Genomic DNA, 15,259 nt, shown 5'->3' on the forward strand with positions numbered 1-15,259 from the left:
ACGTCTGGGTTCCTGCGAGTCATCCCTCCCCTCCCCCACCCCCCCCCCCCCGCGCTAAAAGCCGCTTTTCATCCCCCCCCCGCCCCCCCCCCCCTTCTTCCTCCTCCTCCTCCTCCTCCTCCCGGTCCCTCCCGGCCGCCTGGGTCCCGCTCCATCCCGGGGTGAGTACGCGGGGACCCCTCCCCCCCGCCCCGGCCCCCCCTCCCCCCACTCGGACGTCTGGGTCCCTCGTGGGAGGGGGAGGGGGGGGGTGGGGGGCCGGGATTTCCCTTCCCTTCCCCCCCCCCCCCCAAACTCCTCCGCCCTTCCCGACAAAGGCAGCTCCGCCCGCGCGCTGGGGGGGCCGCACCCCCACCCTGGGGGGGGCCCGTGGGTCCCCCCCCCCCCCACTCGGGACAGTGTCCCACACGCTCGGGGGGTCCCCGTGCCGGGGGGGGTGGGGGTGTGGGGGTGTGTGTCCCCCCCGCCCCGGCCATGTGCGGGATGTCAGGGGCCGCGGAAGGAGCGTGACGGGGTGAGGAGCGGCCGCCGTGGCCCCAGGTGTCCCCTCCCACCCCCCCCCGGTCTGTCCCCGTCACTGGTGGTCTCATCGCTGGGCGCCTTGGTGGCCCCCGTCCCAGCTCCACCACCCCCATCCCCAGCCCTGGTGGTTTTGGCATCCCTGACCCATCCCCGGTGCCTCCACCACCCCTGACCCCATCCCTGGTGGTTCCACCACCCCCATCCCATCCCTGGTGCCTCCACCACCCCCGACCCATCCCTGGTGCCTCCACCATCCCCAACCCATCCTTGGTGCCTCCACCACCCCCAACCCATCCTTGGTTCCTCCACCATCCCTGACCCCATCCCTGGTGCCTCCACCACCCCCGACCCATCCCTGGTTCCTCCACCATCCCCAACCCATCCTTGGTTCCTCCACCACCCCCAACCCATCCTTGGTTCCTCCACCATCCCTGACCCCACCCCTGGTTCCTCCACCACCCCCATCCCATCCCTGGTTCCTCCACCACCCCTGACCCATCCCCAGTGGTTCCACCACCCCTGACCCCATCCTTGGTTCCTCCACCATCCCTGACCCCACCCCTGGTTCCTCCACCATCCCTGACCCCATCCCTGGTGCCTCCACCACCCCCAACCCATCCTTGGTTCCTCCACCACCCCTGACCCCATCCCTGGTGGTTTCACCACCCCCATCCCATCCCAGGTTCCTCCACCACCCCCGACCCCTCCCTGGTTCCTCCACCATCCCTGACCCCATCCCTGGTTCCTCCCCCACCCCCGGCAGCTCCACCGTCCCCCCCACCCCATCCCGACCCCCGCATCGCCCCATCCCGCGGCAGGCGATGGCGGTGCCGGGTTGGAAGCTGCAGCTGCTGGAACGGCGCCGGCGGGAGGAGGAAGCGGCTCGACGGCGCGAGCGGGAGCAGCGGGACCGGGCGGCCCAGTTGCCCCCTTGGAAGCGAGAGCTGCTGGAACGGCGTCGAGCCAAAGCGGGGGCGGCCGCGGGGGGGGTCCCCGACGGGGGGTCGCTGGCGTTGGCGCCGGGGCTGAGCCGGAGCGCCGAGGGGTTGGAGCGCTGCGGGGAGAGCGAACCCCCCCGGGGTCGCGTCAGTCGCCTGCTCAGCCGCTTCGCCCAGCGACCCCCTGCCCGCTCGCTCAGCACCGAGGGGCTCCCCGAGAGCCCCCCCGAGACGTCCCCCAACCGCCATCGTACCTCGGGGGACGAGGGGTGCGAGGGGCAGGGGGGCGCGGAGGGGCAGCAGGGGGTCGAGAGCCACGGGGTGGTCAAGGGACACGGGTTGGCCACCGGCCCGGGCACGGTTGAGGGTCTGGGGGCAACCAAGGGCGTGGGGGCAGTTGAGGGACAGGGGACAGTTGAGGGACAGCAGGCGGCCGAGACCCACAGGACGCCCAAGGGCCACGCGTTGGCCACCAGCCCGGGGCCGGTTGATGGTTTGGGGTCAACCAAAGGCGTGGGGACGGCCGAGGGCCAGGGGACGGCTGAGGGACAGCAGATGGCCGAGACCCACAGGACGGTCAAGGGCCACATGTTGGCCACCAGCCCGGGGACGGCCGAGGGTCTGGGGACAACCAAGGACCTGGGGATGGCCAAGGCGCGGGGGTCAGTCAAGGGTGTGGAGGGACAGGGGGTGGCTGAGGGCCACAGGTTGGCCATCAGCCCGGGGACGGTGGAGGGACAGGGGACAACCAAGGACCTGGGGACGGTTGAGACACGGGGGACAGTCAAGGGCCTTGGGACGGTCAAGGGATGGGGCGTAGCCAAGGGTGCGGGGACGGCCGAGGGACAGGGGACGGTGGAGGGCTGTAGGACGGTCAAGGGTCATGGGTTGGCCACCAGCCCGGGGACAGCTGAAGGTCTGGGGACAACCAAGGACCTGGAGACGGTTGAGGGACGGGGGACAACCAAGGGCTTGGGGACGGTTGAGGGACAAGGGACTGTCGAGGGCTGTAGGACGGCCAAGGGCCACGCGTTGACCACCAGCCCAGGGACGACCGAGGGTCAGGGGACAACCAAGGACCTGGGGACAGTTGAGGGCCAGGGGACGGCTGAGGGACAGCAGGCGGCCGAGACCCACAGGACGCCCAAGGGCCACGCGTTGGCCACCAGCCCGGGGCCGGTTGACGGTTTGGGGTCTACCAAAGGTGTGGGGACGGCCGAGGGTCCGGGGACCACCACGGACCTGGGGACAGTTGAGGGCCAGGGGACGGTCAAGGGCATGGTCAAGAGCTGGAAGATGGTGGAGGGCCGGGGGACGCCAGGGCCGCAGGGGGCGGCGGGTGGCCACGACGGCGCCGGCACGGCCGAGGGCCAAGGCTCAACCAAGGGTTCCGCGCCCACCGCCTCGGCCGTGACGTCGGCGTCGCCCGCCTCGCCCGCCTCGCCCGTGTCGGCCATGACGCCCGCTCAGGGGCGTGCGGAGGGCGGGGCCGTGGCGGGGCTGGGGGGCGGGGGGGGGGGCAGCGGGCCGGCGGCCATGCGAGGGGCTCCCCGTCGCGAGCCCGGGCCCCCCCCGGCCCACCCGGCCTTGCAACGCCGTAGCGGTAACACCATCACGGTGCGACCCCGGCGGGGGGGGACGCCCAACGGTCCCGAGGGCGGGTCCCCATCAGCCGCTGCCCCCCCGACACCCCCCACCCCCCCGGTTGCTCCCCCGGGGCCCCCCAAGAAGCGATACCCCACGGCCGAGGAGATCCAGGTCATCGGCGGGTACCTGGCCCTGCCCCGCTCCTGCCTGGCCAAGAACGACCCCCACCGCAAGAAGGTAGGGACCCCCCCCCGTGTCCCCCCGTGACCCCCTGTGTCCCCCCAGGCCACCCCTGCCCACTGTCCCCTCCATGTCCCCGTGTCCTCCAGCCCCCCCCCATCCCCAGCCCTGTCCCCCCCCGCCGTGCTCCCCTGGAGCCCCTGTCCCCATCCTTGTCCCCATCCCAGACCTCCTTGTCCCCATCCCTGGTCCATGTCGCCATCCCTGTCCCCCCCCCTTGTCCCCCCGTGTCCCCATCCCTGGTCCCTGTCCCCCCCCCTTGTCCCCCCTGTCCCCATCCCTGGTCCCTGTCCCCTCCTGGACCTCCCTGTCCTCCCCTTGTCCCCCCTTGTCCCCATCCCTGGTCCCTGTCCCCCCCCGTCCCCCCCGTCCCCATCCCTGGTCCCTGTCCTCCCCCCGTCCCTTCCTGGGGTCTCCCCCCTTGTCCCTGTCCCCCCTTGTCCCCCCCCCCCCCCCGACAGGGCACAGCGAGGCGGGGGGGGGGCTGTTGGGCTGCCCGGACGTGGCCCCTCGCCGCTTCCTCTCCCTGCCCGCACCCCTGCCCGCACCCCTGCCTGCCCCCTGCCTCCCCCCTGCCTGCCCCCCGCGCAGCAAACAGCCCTGACGCCTGGGGGGTGGTGGGGTTTTTTTTGGGGGGGGGTGTGTGTGTATTTCGGGGGTCCGGATGCCCCGGGCCCCGCAGTCGTGGGGGGGCAGAGGGGTCCGGGGGTTAAAACAAAGGGGGGGGGTGTCACCCCTGAGACGTTACCCAGAATCCTCCAGGGCACCCCAAAAACAGGAACCGGGGGGGGCAGGGGGGAGGAAACGGTTCCCGCAGTAGCAGGGCGGTGTCGTGCCCCCCCCCTCCCCTCCCCCCCCCAACTTCTTCCTCTGCCCCTCTCCCCTCCCCCGCTCCCCGTGGGGCCATGTGACCCCCCCCTCCCCCACTCATTAATAGCTTCTCGTTAATTATGATTAAGCTGGGAAGGGATTAATTGTCATGGGAACCCCCATGGCGGGGGGGACACGGACACACGGACATGTCCCTGCTGCTCCCCGGAGCTGGGCGCATTGGGGGGGGGGGGGGCCCAGGGGGTCCCCATCCCTGGGGTGACCCCGGGGGGGTGTCCCCATCCCCACAATGTCCCCCCACGTGTCTGTGTGTCCCGTTCCCCCCCCCCCCCCAGCTGAAGATTTGGTTCAGCGAGCGGGAGCTGGAGCGCACCTTCTGTTACCCCTCGGAGGGGGCAGCGCTGGCGGCCTGGGGCCCCCCCGAAGAGACACCCCCCACCCCCGCACCCCCCTCGGTCCCCGATGAGGATGAGGATGAAGACGAACCCCCCCCAGTGAGGGGGCTGCCGGGGGGGCTGAGAGCCCGCGCCCTGCTCGTGGGTGAGTGTCCCGGGGGGGGCACTGGATGCCTGGGGGGGGGGGGCTGGGGGGGGTAATGGGGGGTCCTGGGGCGTTGAGGGGGGAAATGGGGGGTCATGGGTGATCTGGGGGGGGTGTTGAGGGGGGTAATGGGGGGTCCTGGGGCATTGAGGGGGGAAATGGGGGGTCATGGGTGATCTGGGGGGGGGGGGTGTTGAGGGGGGTAATGGGGGGTCCTGGATGATCTGGGGGGGGTAATGGGGGTTCTGGACTCCCTGGGAGGGGCGTGAGGGGGGGTAATGGGGATCCTGGATGCCCTGGGGGGGGCTGAGGGACATCGGGGTCCTCACCCCTATTTCCCCCCCCCCCCAGATGAGTCCTGCCGGCGGTAACCCCGGCCCCTGCCCCACACCGGGGGGGGGGGGCGGGGGGAGCCACAATGGGACCCCCCCCACCCCTCCCCTGCTGGCAAGGGGACCCCCCGGACCTGAGGGACCCCCCCAGCGGGGCAGGACAGGGCCAGACACATGGACAAGGACACCCCCCCCCAAAAAAAACCCCCATGTGCCCCCGGGGGGGGGGGCACAAGGACACTGTCCCCACCCTGGGGACCCAGCGGCATTCTGCCCTTCCCCCCTGGGGGTGGGGGGCACCGTGGGGGGATTTTGGGGTGTCCCAACTCTTCCCTCCCCATTTTGTAGCTTTTCTAGCAGCGGGGGGGGGGGGAGGGGGGGAGGAGGTCAATTATCCTTAACGAGGTTTTTTTTTAGCCTAATTAAGGGCTATTTTTTAGCCAGGGGCGGGGCAACTTTGTCAGTATTGGGTCAACCGGAGCTGTCCCAGTTAGGAACTGGGCCAGGCCCAGTTATAACTGGGCCAAGGGGGGGGTGTGTGGGGGTGTAAAGCCGCAGCAGTATTAGCTGGGGGGGGGGGGGGCAAAGCTTGGGGGGACGGGGCTCGGGGGGCGAGCGGGAGGGGACTTTGTGTGGGGAGGGCGATGATGGCGGAGAAGGGGCAGCAGAGGGCGAGGAGGAAGGCCCCAACTGGGCCCAGGGAGGGCAAACGGCTGAGACAGGGCGCAGGCGTGAGGAGCGATGGGTGGGCGGGAGCGGGAGGGATGGCCGGCCTGGAGGGGATGGGGGAGACCCCGAGGCGGCCGAGGGGAGACAGAATGGGGGAGGGTGGAAGAGGCCGAAGGCTGAGGCCTAGTCCTGTTGCCGTGGCAACGAAGCCTGAGGCCTACTAAAGCCTGCGGCCTATTCCCGTTGCTGTGGCAACGAAGCCCGAGGCCTCCAGAAGCCTGCGGCCTACACCCGTTGCCGTGGCAACGAAGCCTGAGGCCTCCTCTCGTTGGCATGGCAACGAAGCCCTGGGCCTGCACCGTGGGGAGGGCCATGCCGCCACTCGGCCACACTGTACCGCGACAAGTGACAATAAAAAGTGATGACGGCTGCAGTGATCCTGGCTGGTGATACCGGGGGGGGGGGGGGAGGCGGCGGTGGCGGCCCGGGAGGTAAAATGGTGGGTTTGGGGTTTTATTATTTTACAGGCGTCGCGGTAGAGCGGGAGTGCGCATGCGCACCGAGCGGCCGGGGGGGGGGGGGGGGGGGGGGCGCGGGCGGGGAGCCTCGCGGAAGAGCCCGCCACCACTCACGCATGCGCAGAGGGCGGGAGTGGGCGGTGCTAGGTAGCCACGCATGCGCAGAGCGCGGCAGGGGGCGGACCGCGCGGGGATTGGCTGCGCGTGGTGCTAGTACGGTGGCCGGGAGGGAAAGCGGAAGCGGAGCGGCCATGGCGGCGGCGGCGGCAGCGGCCCTGGAGCGGTGGGTATCCGGGGAGCTGCAGGCGCTGCTGGGGCTGAGCGGGCGGCACGTCCCCGCTTTCCTGGTGGCGCTGGCGCGGCGGAGCCGCAGCGTGGAGGAGCTGTTGGAGCGGCTGCGGGAGACAGAGGCGCTGCGTGTGGAGGAGCCGCGCGTGCGCGCCTTCGCGCGGGAGCTCTGGGAGAAGGTGGGCGGGGCTTCCCCCACACCCCCCCGAGGGGGGCGGAGCTCTGGGGAAAGTGGGCGGGGCTTCGCGGTTAGGCTGTGCCGGGAGGGAGTTGAAGGTGCGGGTGGGGGCGTGGCTTGTGGGGAAAGGGGCGTGGCTTGTGGGGAAAGGGGCGTGGCTTGTGGGAAAGGGGCGGGGCTGTCACGACGGGCTGGTGCTTGGAGGGGCGGGGCTTGCGAGGCAGCAAGTGGGAGGAGCCTGTGCCGGTGGGGGCGTGTCTAATGCGGTGGGGGTGTGGCTTTAAGGTGAGAAGGTGGGGCCAGGGGAGGGGGCGTGGCTCGCAGGGTGGAGTCACCAATAGGGTGAGAAAGGGGCCCGGTGGGCGTGGCCAGGCCGAGGGGGGCGTGGCCAATCCGCAGAGGAGGCGTGTCCTAAGGCTGTCCCCGCCCCCCCAGGTGCCCCGCGATGCCCCGCGGGAACCCCCGGGCCGAGCGGCCGAGCGGGCGGCGCTGGAGCTGCAACGCCGCAGCCAGGGCTACCGATTGGTCGACAGCGACGAGGAGGGGCCAGGCCCCGCCCCCAGCTCCGCCCCTTCCCACGGCTCCGCCCCCAGCGCGGACGATGCTTCCCGCCGACGCCGACGGCACCTTCGACGACGACGCTCCGAGTCGCCCGAGGCCTCCAGCCCCTCGCCGACGTCCCCGCCGTGAGTAGCACCGGGGCTCGGGGCGTCGCCCCGGTTATCGGGGGTCTCGGGGGTTCCTCCTGGCTCCTGGGGGTGCCCACAGGTGCTCAGGGTCCCCCTGGTTTTTGGGGTCCCCCCCCATTCTCAAGGTCCCCCCCAAATTCTGGGGGTCTCGGGGGTTCCTCCTGGCCCCTGGGGGTGCCCACAGGTCCTCAGGGTCCCCCTGGTTTTGGGGGTCCCCCCCTAATTCTGGGGGTCTCAGGGTTTCCTCCTGGCCCCTGAGGTTCAGTGCAAATGCTCGGGGTCCCCCTGGATATTGGGATCCCCTCCAGGCTTTTGGGGTCCCCCCGGGTGTCTCATGGTCCTCTTGTCACCCTTGGGGTCCCCCTGAGCTTTCAGGATCCTTTGGGGTGCTGGTTTGCGTCCTCAACATCACTTAAAACGTTTTAGGGCTCCCCAAATCATTAAAGTCTGTGAGTTTTGGGGTCCCCCCCCGGGTTTTGGGGTCCCCCCAGTGTGACCCACTTTCCCCTGCTCACCCCAACCCAGGGCTCCGGAGCCCCCCGAGGAACCGGAAGCGGAATGGGAAGCGTCAGAGCGGGAACGGCTGCGGGACCTGGAGGAACGCGACGCCTTCGCCGAGCGCCTGCGCCGCCGCGACCGCGACCGAACGCGCACCGTCCTCGCCCGCCCCGACGCCAAGGTGACGGGCGGGGGGGGGGGAGAGGTTTGGGGGGGCCCAGATGTGTTTGGGGGAACCTTGCTGACTTCCTGGGGAGTCCCTGCGTGGGATTTAGGGGCCTTGGCTGGGATTTGGGGGTCATAGGCAGGATGGGGGGGGGGGGGTGTCTTGCTGTGCTGCTGGGGGTCCCTGTGTGGGGTTGGGGGACCCTGGGTGGGATTTAGGGGGGGTTGGGTGGGAACTGGGGTTCCTGGGTGGGATTTGGGGATCACAGCAGGGGTGGGAGGGTTCCTGCCGTGCTCCTCAGGGTCCTTGGGTGGGATTTGGGGTCCCTGGATAGAAATTGGGGGGGATCCTGGGTAGAGTTTGGGGTCCCTGGATGGGACTGGCGGGGGGCTGGGGGCCTCGCCTGATTCCTGGGGGTCCCTGGGTTTGATTTAGGGGTCCCAGCTGGGATTGGGGGGTGCTGGGTGGGATTGGGGGGATCCCAGGGTGGATCTGGGTTGGGGGTTGCCTGCCTCCTGCCTCAGATTTGACATCCCTGGGTGGGATCGGGGGGTCTGGGGGTGCCATTAACCCCCCCCACCTCCCCCATGCTCTGCAGCTAGAATTTGGGGTCCCCCGCCCCTCCTCACCCCCTTTCCCCCCTCCCCCAGGCCTACGAAGAAGCCCAGAAACGCCTCAAAGTCGCCGAAGAAGATCAAAAAACCATGGTGAGCTCCAAGATCCGACCGACCCCGCGCTGCCACCCCCAAAACCCTGTTGCCCCCCCCCCCTTTTTTTTTTTTTTTTATTTTTATTTTATTCCTCCTCCTCATTCTGTTTATAACCCCACAGGTTCCCGAACTCCGGAAAAAATCCCGCCGGGAATATTTAGCGAAAAGGGAACGGGATAAGTTGGAAGAGCTGGAAGCGGAGATCGCGGACGAGGAATACCTCTTCGGGGAGGAGGCGCTGACGGGGGCGGAGCGGCGCGAGCTGGAGTACAAGCGGCGGGTGCGGGACCTGGCCCGCGAGTACAAACGGGCCGGCGAGAAGGAGAAGCTGGAGAAAAGCAACCGGTATTACATCCCCGAGGAGACGCGCGGCAAGGTGAGGGTCCCCAAAACCCTCCCCCGGCACCCCAGATCCTTCCTCTATCCCCCCAGGGTCCTGCCCGGCACCCCCAAATCCTCCCTTTATCGCCCCGAGATCCTCTCGTCACCGCCGAGACCCCCTTTACGCCGCGAATGCCCCCCTGCATCCCCCCCCAAATCCCTCTCGTCACCACCAGGCTCCCCTCCAGCACCCCAAATTCCTCCTGCATCCCCTCAGTGTCCCTCCTAGCACTCCTGAGACCCCCTCCAGCACCCTAAATCCTCCCTTTGTCCCCCCAAAATCCCTCCTATCCCCCCCAGGACCCCCTTTACCCCATAAATCCTCTTTTTATCCCCCCAAGATCTCTCCTATTACCCCCAGGACCCTCTCCAGCACCCCAAATCCTCCCTCTATCCCCCCAAATCCCTCCTATCGCCCCCAGGACCCCTTCCATCCCCCCCAAATTACTCTTCCATCCCCCCAAAGTCCCCCCTGTCATACCGGGGGGGGTGTTTCGGGGAACACCGCGATGGTTTCACCGCTCTCTCTACCTCCTCGTAGAAGATCCCCGAGCGCGAGGAGACGACGGGAGGGGAGGAAGAGCGGATGGCCCCCCGGGACGAGCAGCGGCGATGGGAGGAGGAGCGAATCGGGGCGGCGTCCCTGAGGTTTGGGGCGCGCGATGCCGCCCGCCGTCAGCCCCCCAAAGATTACGACTTTGTGCTGGAGGAGGACGAGATGATCCAGTTCGTCAGCGCCGTGCAGATGAAGGGCACCGAGCCCGATAAGGTGAGGGGGTGTGTGTGGGGGGGAGGAGATTTGGGGGTGCTGGAGGGGGTCCTGGGGGTGACGGGAGGGATTCTGGGGGGATAGAGGGGGATTTAGAGGTAGTGGAGGGGGTCCCTGGGGGGATTTTGGGCTGTAGAAGGAGGATTTTGGGTGCTAGAGGAGGTCCTGGGAGGGATTTTGGGGGGGACAAAGGGAGGATTTTGGGTGCTGGAGGGGGTCCTACAGCTGCCATAGTTCCCCTGCGGCCGGGGGGGGGGCTGTGGGTGGGCTCTGGGGACGCTGGCGGTGACCGGGGACCCCAGGGGGACGCTGCGGGTGCCCTCAGGAGGTGGCGGCGCCGGTGCCGGAGGCGGAGCGGCGGCGTCAGTCGGCGCAGGAGGTGCGGCGCAGCCTGCCCATCTTCCCCTACCGCGACGAGCTGGTGGCCGCCATCGCCCGGCACCAGATCTTGGTCATCGAGGGGGAGACCGGCTCCGGGAAAACCACCCAGATCCCCCAGTACCTGCACGAGGAGGTGGGTGCTGGGGGGGCTGGGGGGCAGATAGGGGGGCTGGGGGGGGAAATGGGGGGCTGGGAGGGGGAATAAGGGGGCTGGGGGGGGAAATAGGGGGGCTGGGGGGCAGATAGGGGGGCTGGAAGGGGGAATAAGGGGGCTGGGGGGGGAAATAGGGGGGCTGGAAGGGGGAATAAGGGGGCTGGGGGGGGGAAATGGGGGGCTGGGGGGGGGGGAATAAGGGGGCTGGGGGGGAAATAGGGGGGCTGGAAGGGGAAATAGGGGGGCTGGGGGGGGAATAGGGGGGCTGGAAGGGGGAATAAGGGGGCTGGGGGGGGAAATAGGGGGGCTGGGGGGGGGATAGGGGGGCTGGGAGAGGAATAACGGGGCTGGGGGGGGGAAATATGGGGGTTGGGGGGCAGATGGGGGGCTGGGGGCAGAGATAAGGGGGCTGGGGTTATCGGGGGGTGATGGGGGGCAGTTAGAGGGACTGGGGGTGTTGGGGAGCAGATGGGGGGGCTGGGGGCATCAGGAGGAGCAGATAAGGGGGTTGGGGGGTGTCAGGGGGTGCTGGGGGGCAGTTTGGGGTCAGGGGGGCAGATCAAGGGGCTTTGGGGGGCAGTGGGGGGCTGGGAGGCAGGTGGGGGTTTGGGGGGACAGGGAGGGCTTGGTCCCCCCCTCTGACCAGGTGTCGTGTGTGTCCCCCCCGCCCCCCCCCAGGGCTACACGCGCCAGGGGCTGAAGATCGGCATCACGCAGCCGCGACGCGTGGCCGCCATGAGCGTGGCCGCCCGCGTGGCCGTGGAGATGGGCACCAAGCTGGGCAACGAGGTGACGGGGGGGGGGGGGGACGGACACGGGGGGGGGGGGACACGGGGGGGCACACGGGGACGTGGGGGGTGCGGGACACCCGGAGGGGTGACAGGAGACTCCAGGGACACATCCCCGCCCCAGGGTGACATCAGGGTGACATCACGGCGATGTCAGGGCACGGTGGGCGAGTGAGGGGACCCTGGGGACAGCGGGGGGGGGGGGGGGTTGTGTGGAGGATCCCTGGGGGGGCGAGGGGGCGGCAGGTCCCGGCGGTGACGCGTTCCCTCGTCCCCAGGTGGGGTACAGCATCCGTTTCGAGGACTGCACCTCGGAGCGCACCGTGCTCAAGTACATGACGGACGGGATGCTGCTGCGGGAGGTCCTCACCGAGCCCGACCTCGGCTCCTACAGGTGACACTGGGGACACCGGGGGGACCTCGGAGATCGCCCGGGAACTGGGGGGGGGGGGGGGGAACGGGGGGCTGGGGGACGCGCTGGGGGCACGGCGGGGGGCTGGCGGAGCGGCCGCGTGTCCTCAGCGCTGTCCTTGTCCTTAGTCTCACCGGTGTCGCTTTGGTGTCCCCACGTCCCCGTCTCCCTCTGTCTCGTCCCAACACCCCTGTGACTGTCCCCACGGCTGTCCCTGCGTCCCATACCTGTCCCCACGCCTGTCCCTGCGTCCCATACCTGTCCCCACGCCTGTCCCTTGCCCCCATACCTGTCCCCACGGCTGTCCCAATGTCCCCGTGCCCCACACCTGTCCCCACATCCCCACACCCGTCCCTGTGCCCCATACCTGTCCCCACACCCGTCCCCGTGCCCCACGCCTGTCCCCACGCCTGTCCCCACATCCCCACGCCTGTCTCCGTGCCCCACGCCTGTCCCCCCCGTCCCTGCAGCGTGATCATGGTGGACGAGGCCCACGAGCGCACCCTGCACACCGACGTCCTGTTCGGGCTGATCAAGGACATCGCGCGGTTCCGTCCCCAGCTGAAGGTGCTGGTGGCCTCGGCCACCCTCGACACCCAGCGCTTCTCCGCCTTCTTCGACCAGGCCCCCGTCTTCCGCATCCCCGGGCGGCGCTTCCCCGTCGACATCTACTACACCAAGGTGACGGGGACACGGGGGGGGGGGGGGCACGGGGGACACGGGGGGGACGCCAGGGTGCTGGGGGGCTCCAGGGTGCAGGGGGACAGGGGGACAGGGGGACACCGGGGGTGTTGGAGGGTCTTGGGGCGCAGGGGGACGTGGGGATGACGGGAGAAGGGGACACTGAGGTCGATAAGGTGAGGGTGTGTGTGGGGGGGGGAGGAGATTTGGGGGTGCTGGAGGGGGTCCTGGGGGTGACGGGAGGGATTCTGGGGGGATAGAGGGGGATTTAGAGGTAGTGGAGGGGGTCCCAGGAGAGATTTTGGGGGTAGAGGGAGGATTTGGGGTGCTGGAGGGGGTCCCAGGGGTGATGGGAAGGGCTCTGAGAGGATAGCAGGGGAGTTGGGTGCTGGAGGGGGTCCCTGGGGGGGTTTTGGGGGGTAGAAGGAGGATTTTGGGTGCTGGAGGGGGTCCTGGGAGGGATTTTGGGGGGGACAAAGGGAGGATTTGGGGTGCTGGAGGGGGTCCTGGGAGGGATTTTGGGGGGACAAAGGGAGGATTTGGGGTGCTGGAGGGGGTCCTGGGAGGGATTTTGGGGGACAAAGGGAGGATTTGGGGTGCTGGAGGGGGACGTGGGGAGGCAGGGGTGAGGGGCAGGGGGACACCGGGGTGCTGGGGACACGTGGGGACGCTGACATGCGTGTCCCCCCCCCCACGTCCCCTCGCCAGGCGCCCGAGGCCGATTACCTGGAGGCGTGCGTGGTGTCGGTGCTGCAGATCCACGTCACCCAGCCCCCCGGGGACATCCTCGTCTTCCTCACCGGCCAGGTGGGTGTCCCCGTGTCACCCCTGGGTGTCCCCATCCCCCAGGACATCCCCGTGTCCCCTGGGGTGTCCCCATCCCCCTGGTGTCCCCATTCCTTGGGGTGTCCCTGTCCCCTCGGGATGTCCCTGTGTCCCCTGGGGTGTCCCTGTCCCTTGGGATGTCCCTGTTCTCCCCGGGTGTTCCCTTTCCCCGCGGGTGTCCCCTTCTCTCTGGGTGTCCCCTTTCCCTGGGATGCCCCCCCCCGTGCCGTGGGATGTCCCCTGTCCTCTGGGATGCCCCTGGGATGCCCCCTGTGCCCCCCCAGGGATGCTCCCTGTCCCCTGGGATGCCCTCCATGCCCCTCTGGAAGCCCTCCGTGCCCCCTGGTTGCCCCCTGCCCTTGGGATGCCCCCCCTGCCCCCCCCCCCCCCGGAAGCCCCCCGTGCCCCCTGGAAGCCCCCCCAGGATGCCCCCCCGCCCCCCCTCTGGAAGCCCCCTGTACCCCTCTGGAAGCCCCCCCTGCCCTCCCCTGGAAGCCCCCCCTGCCCCCCGTGCCCCCCGGTGCTGAGGTGCCGCTGCAGGAGGAGATCGAGGCCTGCGTGGAGCTGCTGCAGGAGCGCTGCCGCCGCCTGGGCTCCCGCCTGGCCGAGCTGCTGGTGCTGCCCATCTACGCCAACCTGCCCTCCGACATGCAGGCCCGCATCTTCGAGCCCACCCCCCCCCGGCGCCCGCAAGGCAGGCGCTGGCCCTTTAAGGGGAGGGGGCGGGGCCTGTGGGGAGGGGGCGGGGCCTGTGGGGAGGGAGCAGGGCCTGGGGAACTGTGGGGGGGCGGGGCCTGGGAGGGGGCGGGGCCTGGGAGGGGGCGGGGCCTGGGAGGGGGCGGGGCCTGGGAGGGGGCGGGGCCTGTGGGGAGGGGGCGGGGCCTGGGGAACTGTGGGGAGGGGGCGGGGCCTGGGAGGGAGGGGGCGGGGCCGGGGAGGGGGTGAGGAGTGACAGCTGAGAGGGTGGGGCTAAAGGGGGCGGAGCTTCAGAGGGTGGGGCCTGAGGGGTGGAGCCCGGTGTGGGCGGAGCCTGCGAGGTCCCCTCCCCTCCCCCCAGGTGGTGGTGGCCACCAACATCGCGGAGACGTCGGTGACCATCGACGGGATCGTCTACGTGCTGGACCCCGGCTTCTGCAAACAGAAGAGCTACAGCGCCCGCACCGGCATGGAGTCCCTGGTCGTCACCCCCTGCTCCCGGGTACCGCCGCACCCCCGGCACCCCCCGCGGCCACCCCCCGTCACCCCCTGTCACCCCACGTCATCACCCCCGTGTCACCCTGTGTCACCCCTCGCATCACCCCGTCACCCAACGTCATCACCCCCCGTGTCACCCTGTGTCACCCCCTGCGTCACCCCGTCACCCCACGTCACCCCACGTCATCACCCCCCGTGTCACCCTGCGTCACCCCCTGCATCACCCCCTGCATCACCCCCTGTCACCCCACATCACCCCACATCATCACCCCCTGTGTCATCCCACATCACCCCTGTCACCCCACGTCATCACCCCCGTGTCACCCGCATCACCCCCCACGTCACCCCCTGTCACCCACGTAACCCCCCCATGTCACCCCCTGTCACCCCACGTCATCACCCCCCGCGTCACCCCCTGTCACCCGCGTCACCCCCTGTCACCCCACATCACCCCCTGTCACCCCACGTCATCACCCCCCGTGTCACCCTGCGTCACCCCCCGCATCCCCCCCTGTCACCCCACGTCACCCCCCCATGTCACCCCGCAACCCCATGGGCAGCCGTGTCCCCTTCCCATGGCTCTTCTGCGGGGGGTTGATGAGTCCCCATGGCCCCGGGGTCCTTGTGGGCAGCTGGATCCTGGTGTCCCCACGTCCCCGTGTCCTTGTGTCCCCATGTCCCCATGTCCCTTGGTCTCCACGTCCCCGTGTCCCTGGATCTCCAGGTCTCCGTGTCCCTTCTTGGGGTCCCCAGGTCCCCATGGCCAGCCGTGTCCCTCGTCCCTCCATGTTCCCCTTGTCCCCCCACCCCGTGGCCCACGGGTGACAAGTGCCGGTGACCCGCAGGCCTCGGCGAACCAGCGCGCTGGCCGGGCTGGCCGGGTGGCTCCCGGGAAGTGCTTCCGCCTCTACACGGCCTGGGCCTTCCAGCACGAGCTGGAGGAGACGCCGGTGCCCGAGATCCAACGC

At 69.8% G+C, this 15,259-nt stretch overlaps 2 protein-coding genes across 4 annotated transcripts; both read left to right on the top strand.

Moving 5' to 3' along the window:
- The first annotated feature begins 4 nt into the window (after positions 1–4).
- LOC129200124 (phostensin-like) lies at positions 5–6,092 on the top strand. Of its 3 annotated transcripts, none has more exons than XM_054811390.1 (4): positions 5–161; positions 1,341–3,284; positions 4,454–4,658; positions 5,010–6,092. In XM_054811390.1, exons 2-4 carry the CDS (start codon positions 1,344–1,346, stop codon positions 5,027–5,029), a joined length of 2,166 nt encoding a protein of 721 aa, XP_054667365.1. In that variant the 5' UTR covers positions 5–161; positions 1,341–1,343; the 3' UTR covers positions 5,030–6,092. The 3 variants fall into 3 exon arrangements, with proteins under 3 accessions (XP_054667365.1, XP_054667366.1, XP_054667367.1); XM_054811391.1 differs by having other exon boundaries at positions 121–161; positions 1,286–3,284; XM_054811392.1 differs by lacking the exon at positions 5–161 and adding an exon at positions 445–514.
- A 291-nt stretch (positions 6,093–6,383) lies between these two features.
- On the top strand, positions 6,384–15,256 carry LOC129200123 (pre-mRNA-splicing factor ATP-dependent RNA helicase DHX16-like; the record flags this gene model as incomplete). Its single annotated transcript, XM_054811389.1, is given in 15 exon segments — positions 6,384–6,644; positions 7,079–7,329; positions 7,858–8,011; positions 8,647–8,703; positions 8,828–9,082; positions 9,629–9,856; positions 10,182–10,370; positions 11,070–11,180; positions 11,458–11,573; positions 12,062–12,272; positions 12,981–13,079; positions 13,638–13,772; positions 13,774–13,791; positions 14,155–14,295; positions 15,137–15,256. Coding segments are annotated over 15 exon segments (2,301 nt in total), but the record flags the coding sequence as incomplete, so codon positions are not given.
- Between the last annotated feature and the right edge of the window lie 3 nt (positions 15,257–15,259).

The sequence above is a fragment of the Grus americana genome (genome assembly GCF_028858705.1).
Source record: "Grus americana isolate bGruAme1 chromosome 32 unlocalized genomic scaffold, bGruAme1.mat SUPER_32_unloc_4, whole genome shotgun sequence".
Lineage (NCBI taxonomy): Eukaryota > Metazoa > Chordata > Aves > Gruiformes > Gruidae > Grus > Grus americana.

Excerpts from the sequence above, each read along its gene's own strand:
- LOC129200124 (XM_054811390.1), top strand. The coding sequence starts at position 1,344 with ATGGCGGTGCCGGGTTGGAAGCTGCAGCTGCTGGAACGGCGCCGGCGG. Across the intron at positions 3,285-4,453 it reads ACGACCCCCACCGCAAGAAG|CTGAAGATTTGGTTCAGCGA; the intron begins GTAGGGACCCCC and ends CCCCCCCCCCAG. Across the intron at positions 4,659-5,009 it reads AGCCCGCGCCCTGCTCGTGG|ATGAGTCCTGCCGGCGGTAA; the intron begins GTGAGTGTCCCG and ends CCCCCCCCCCAG.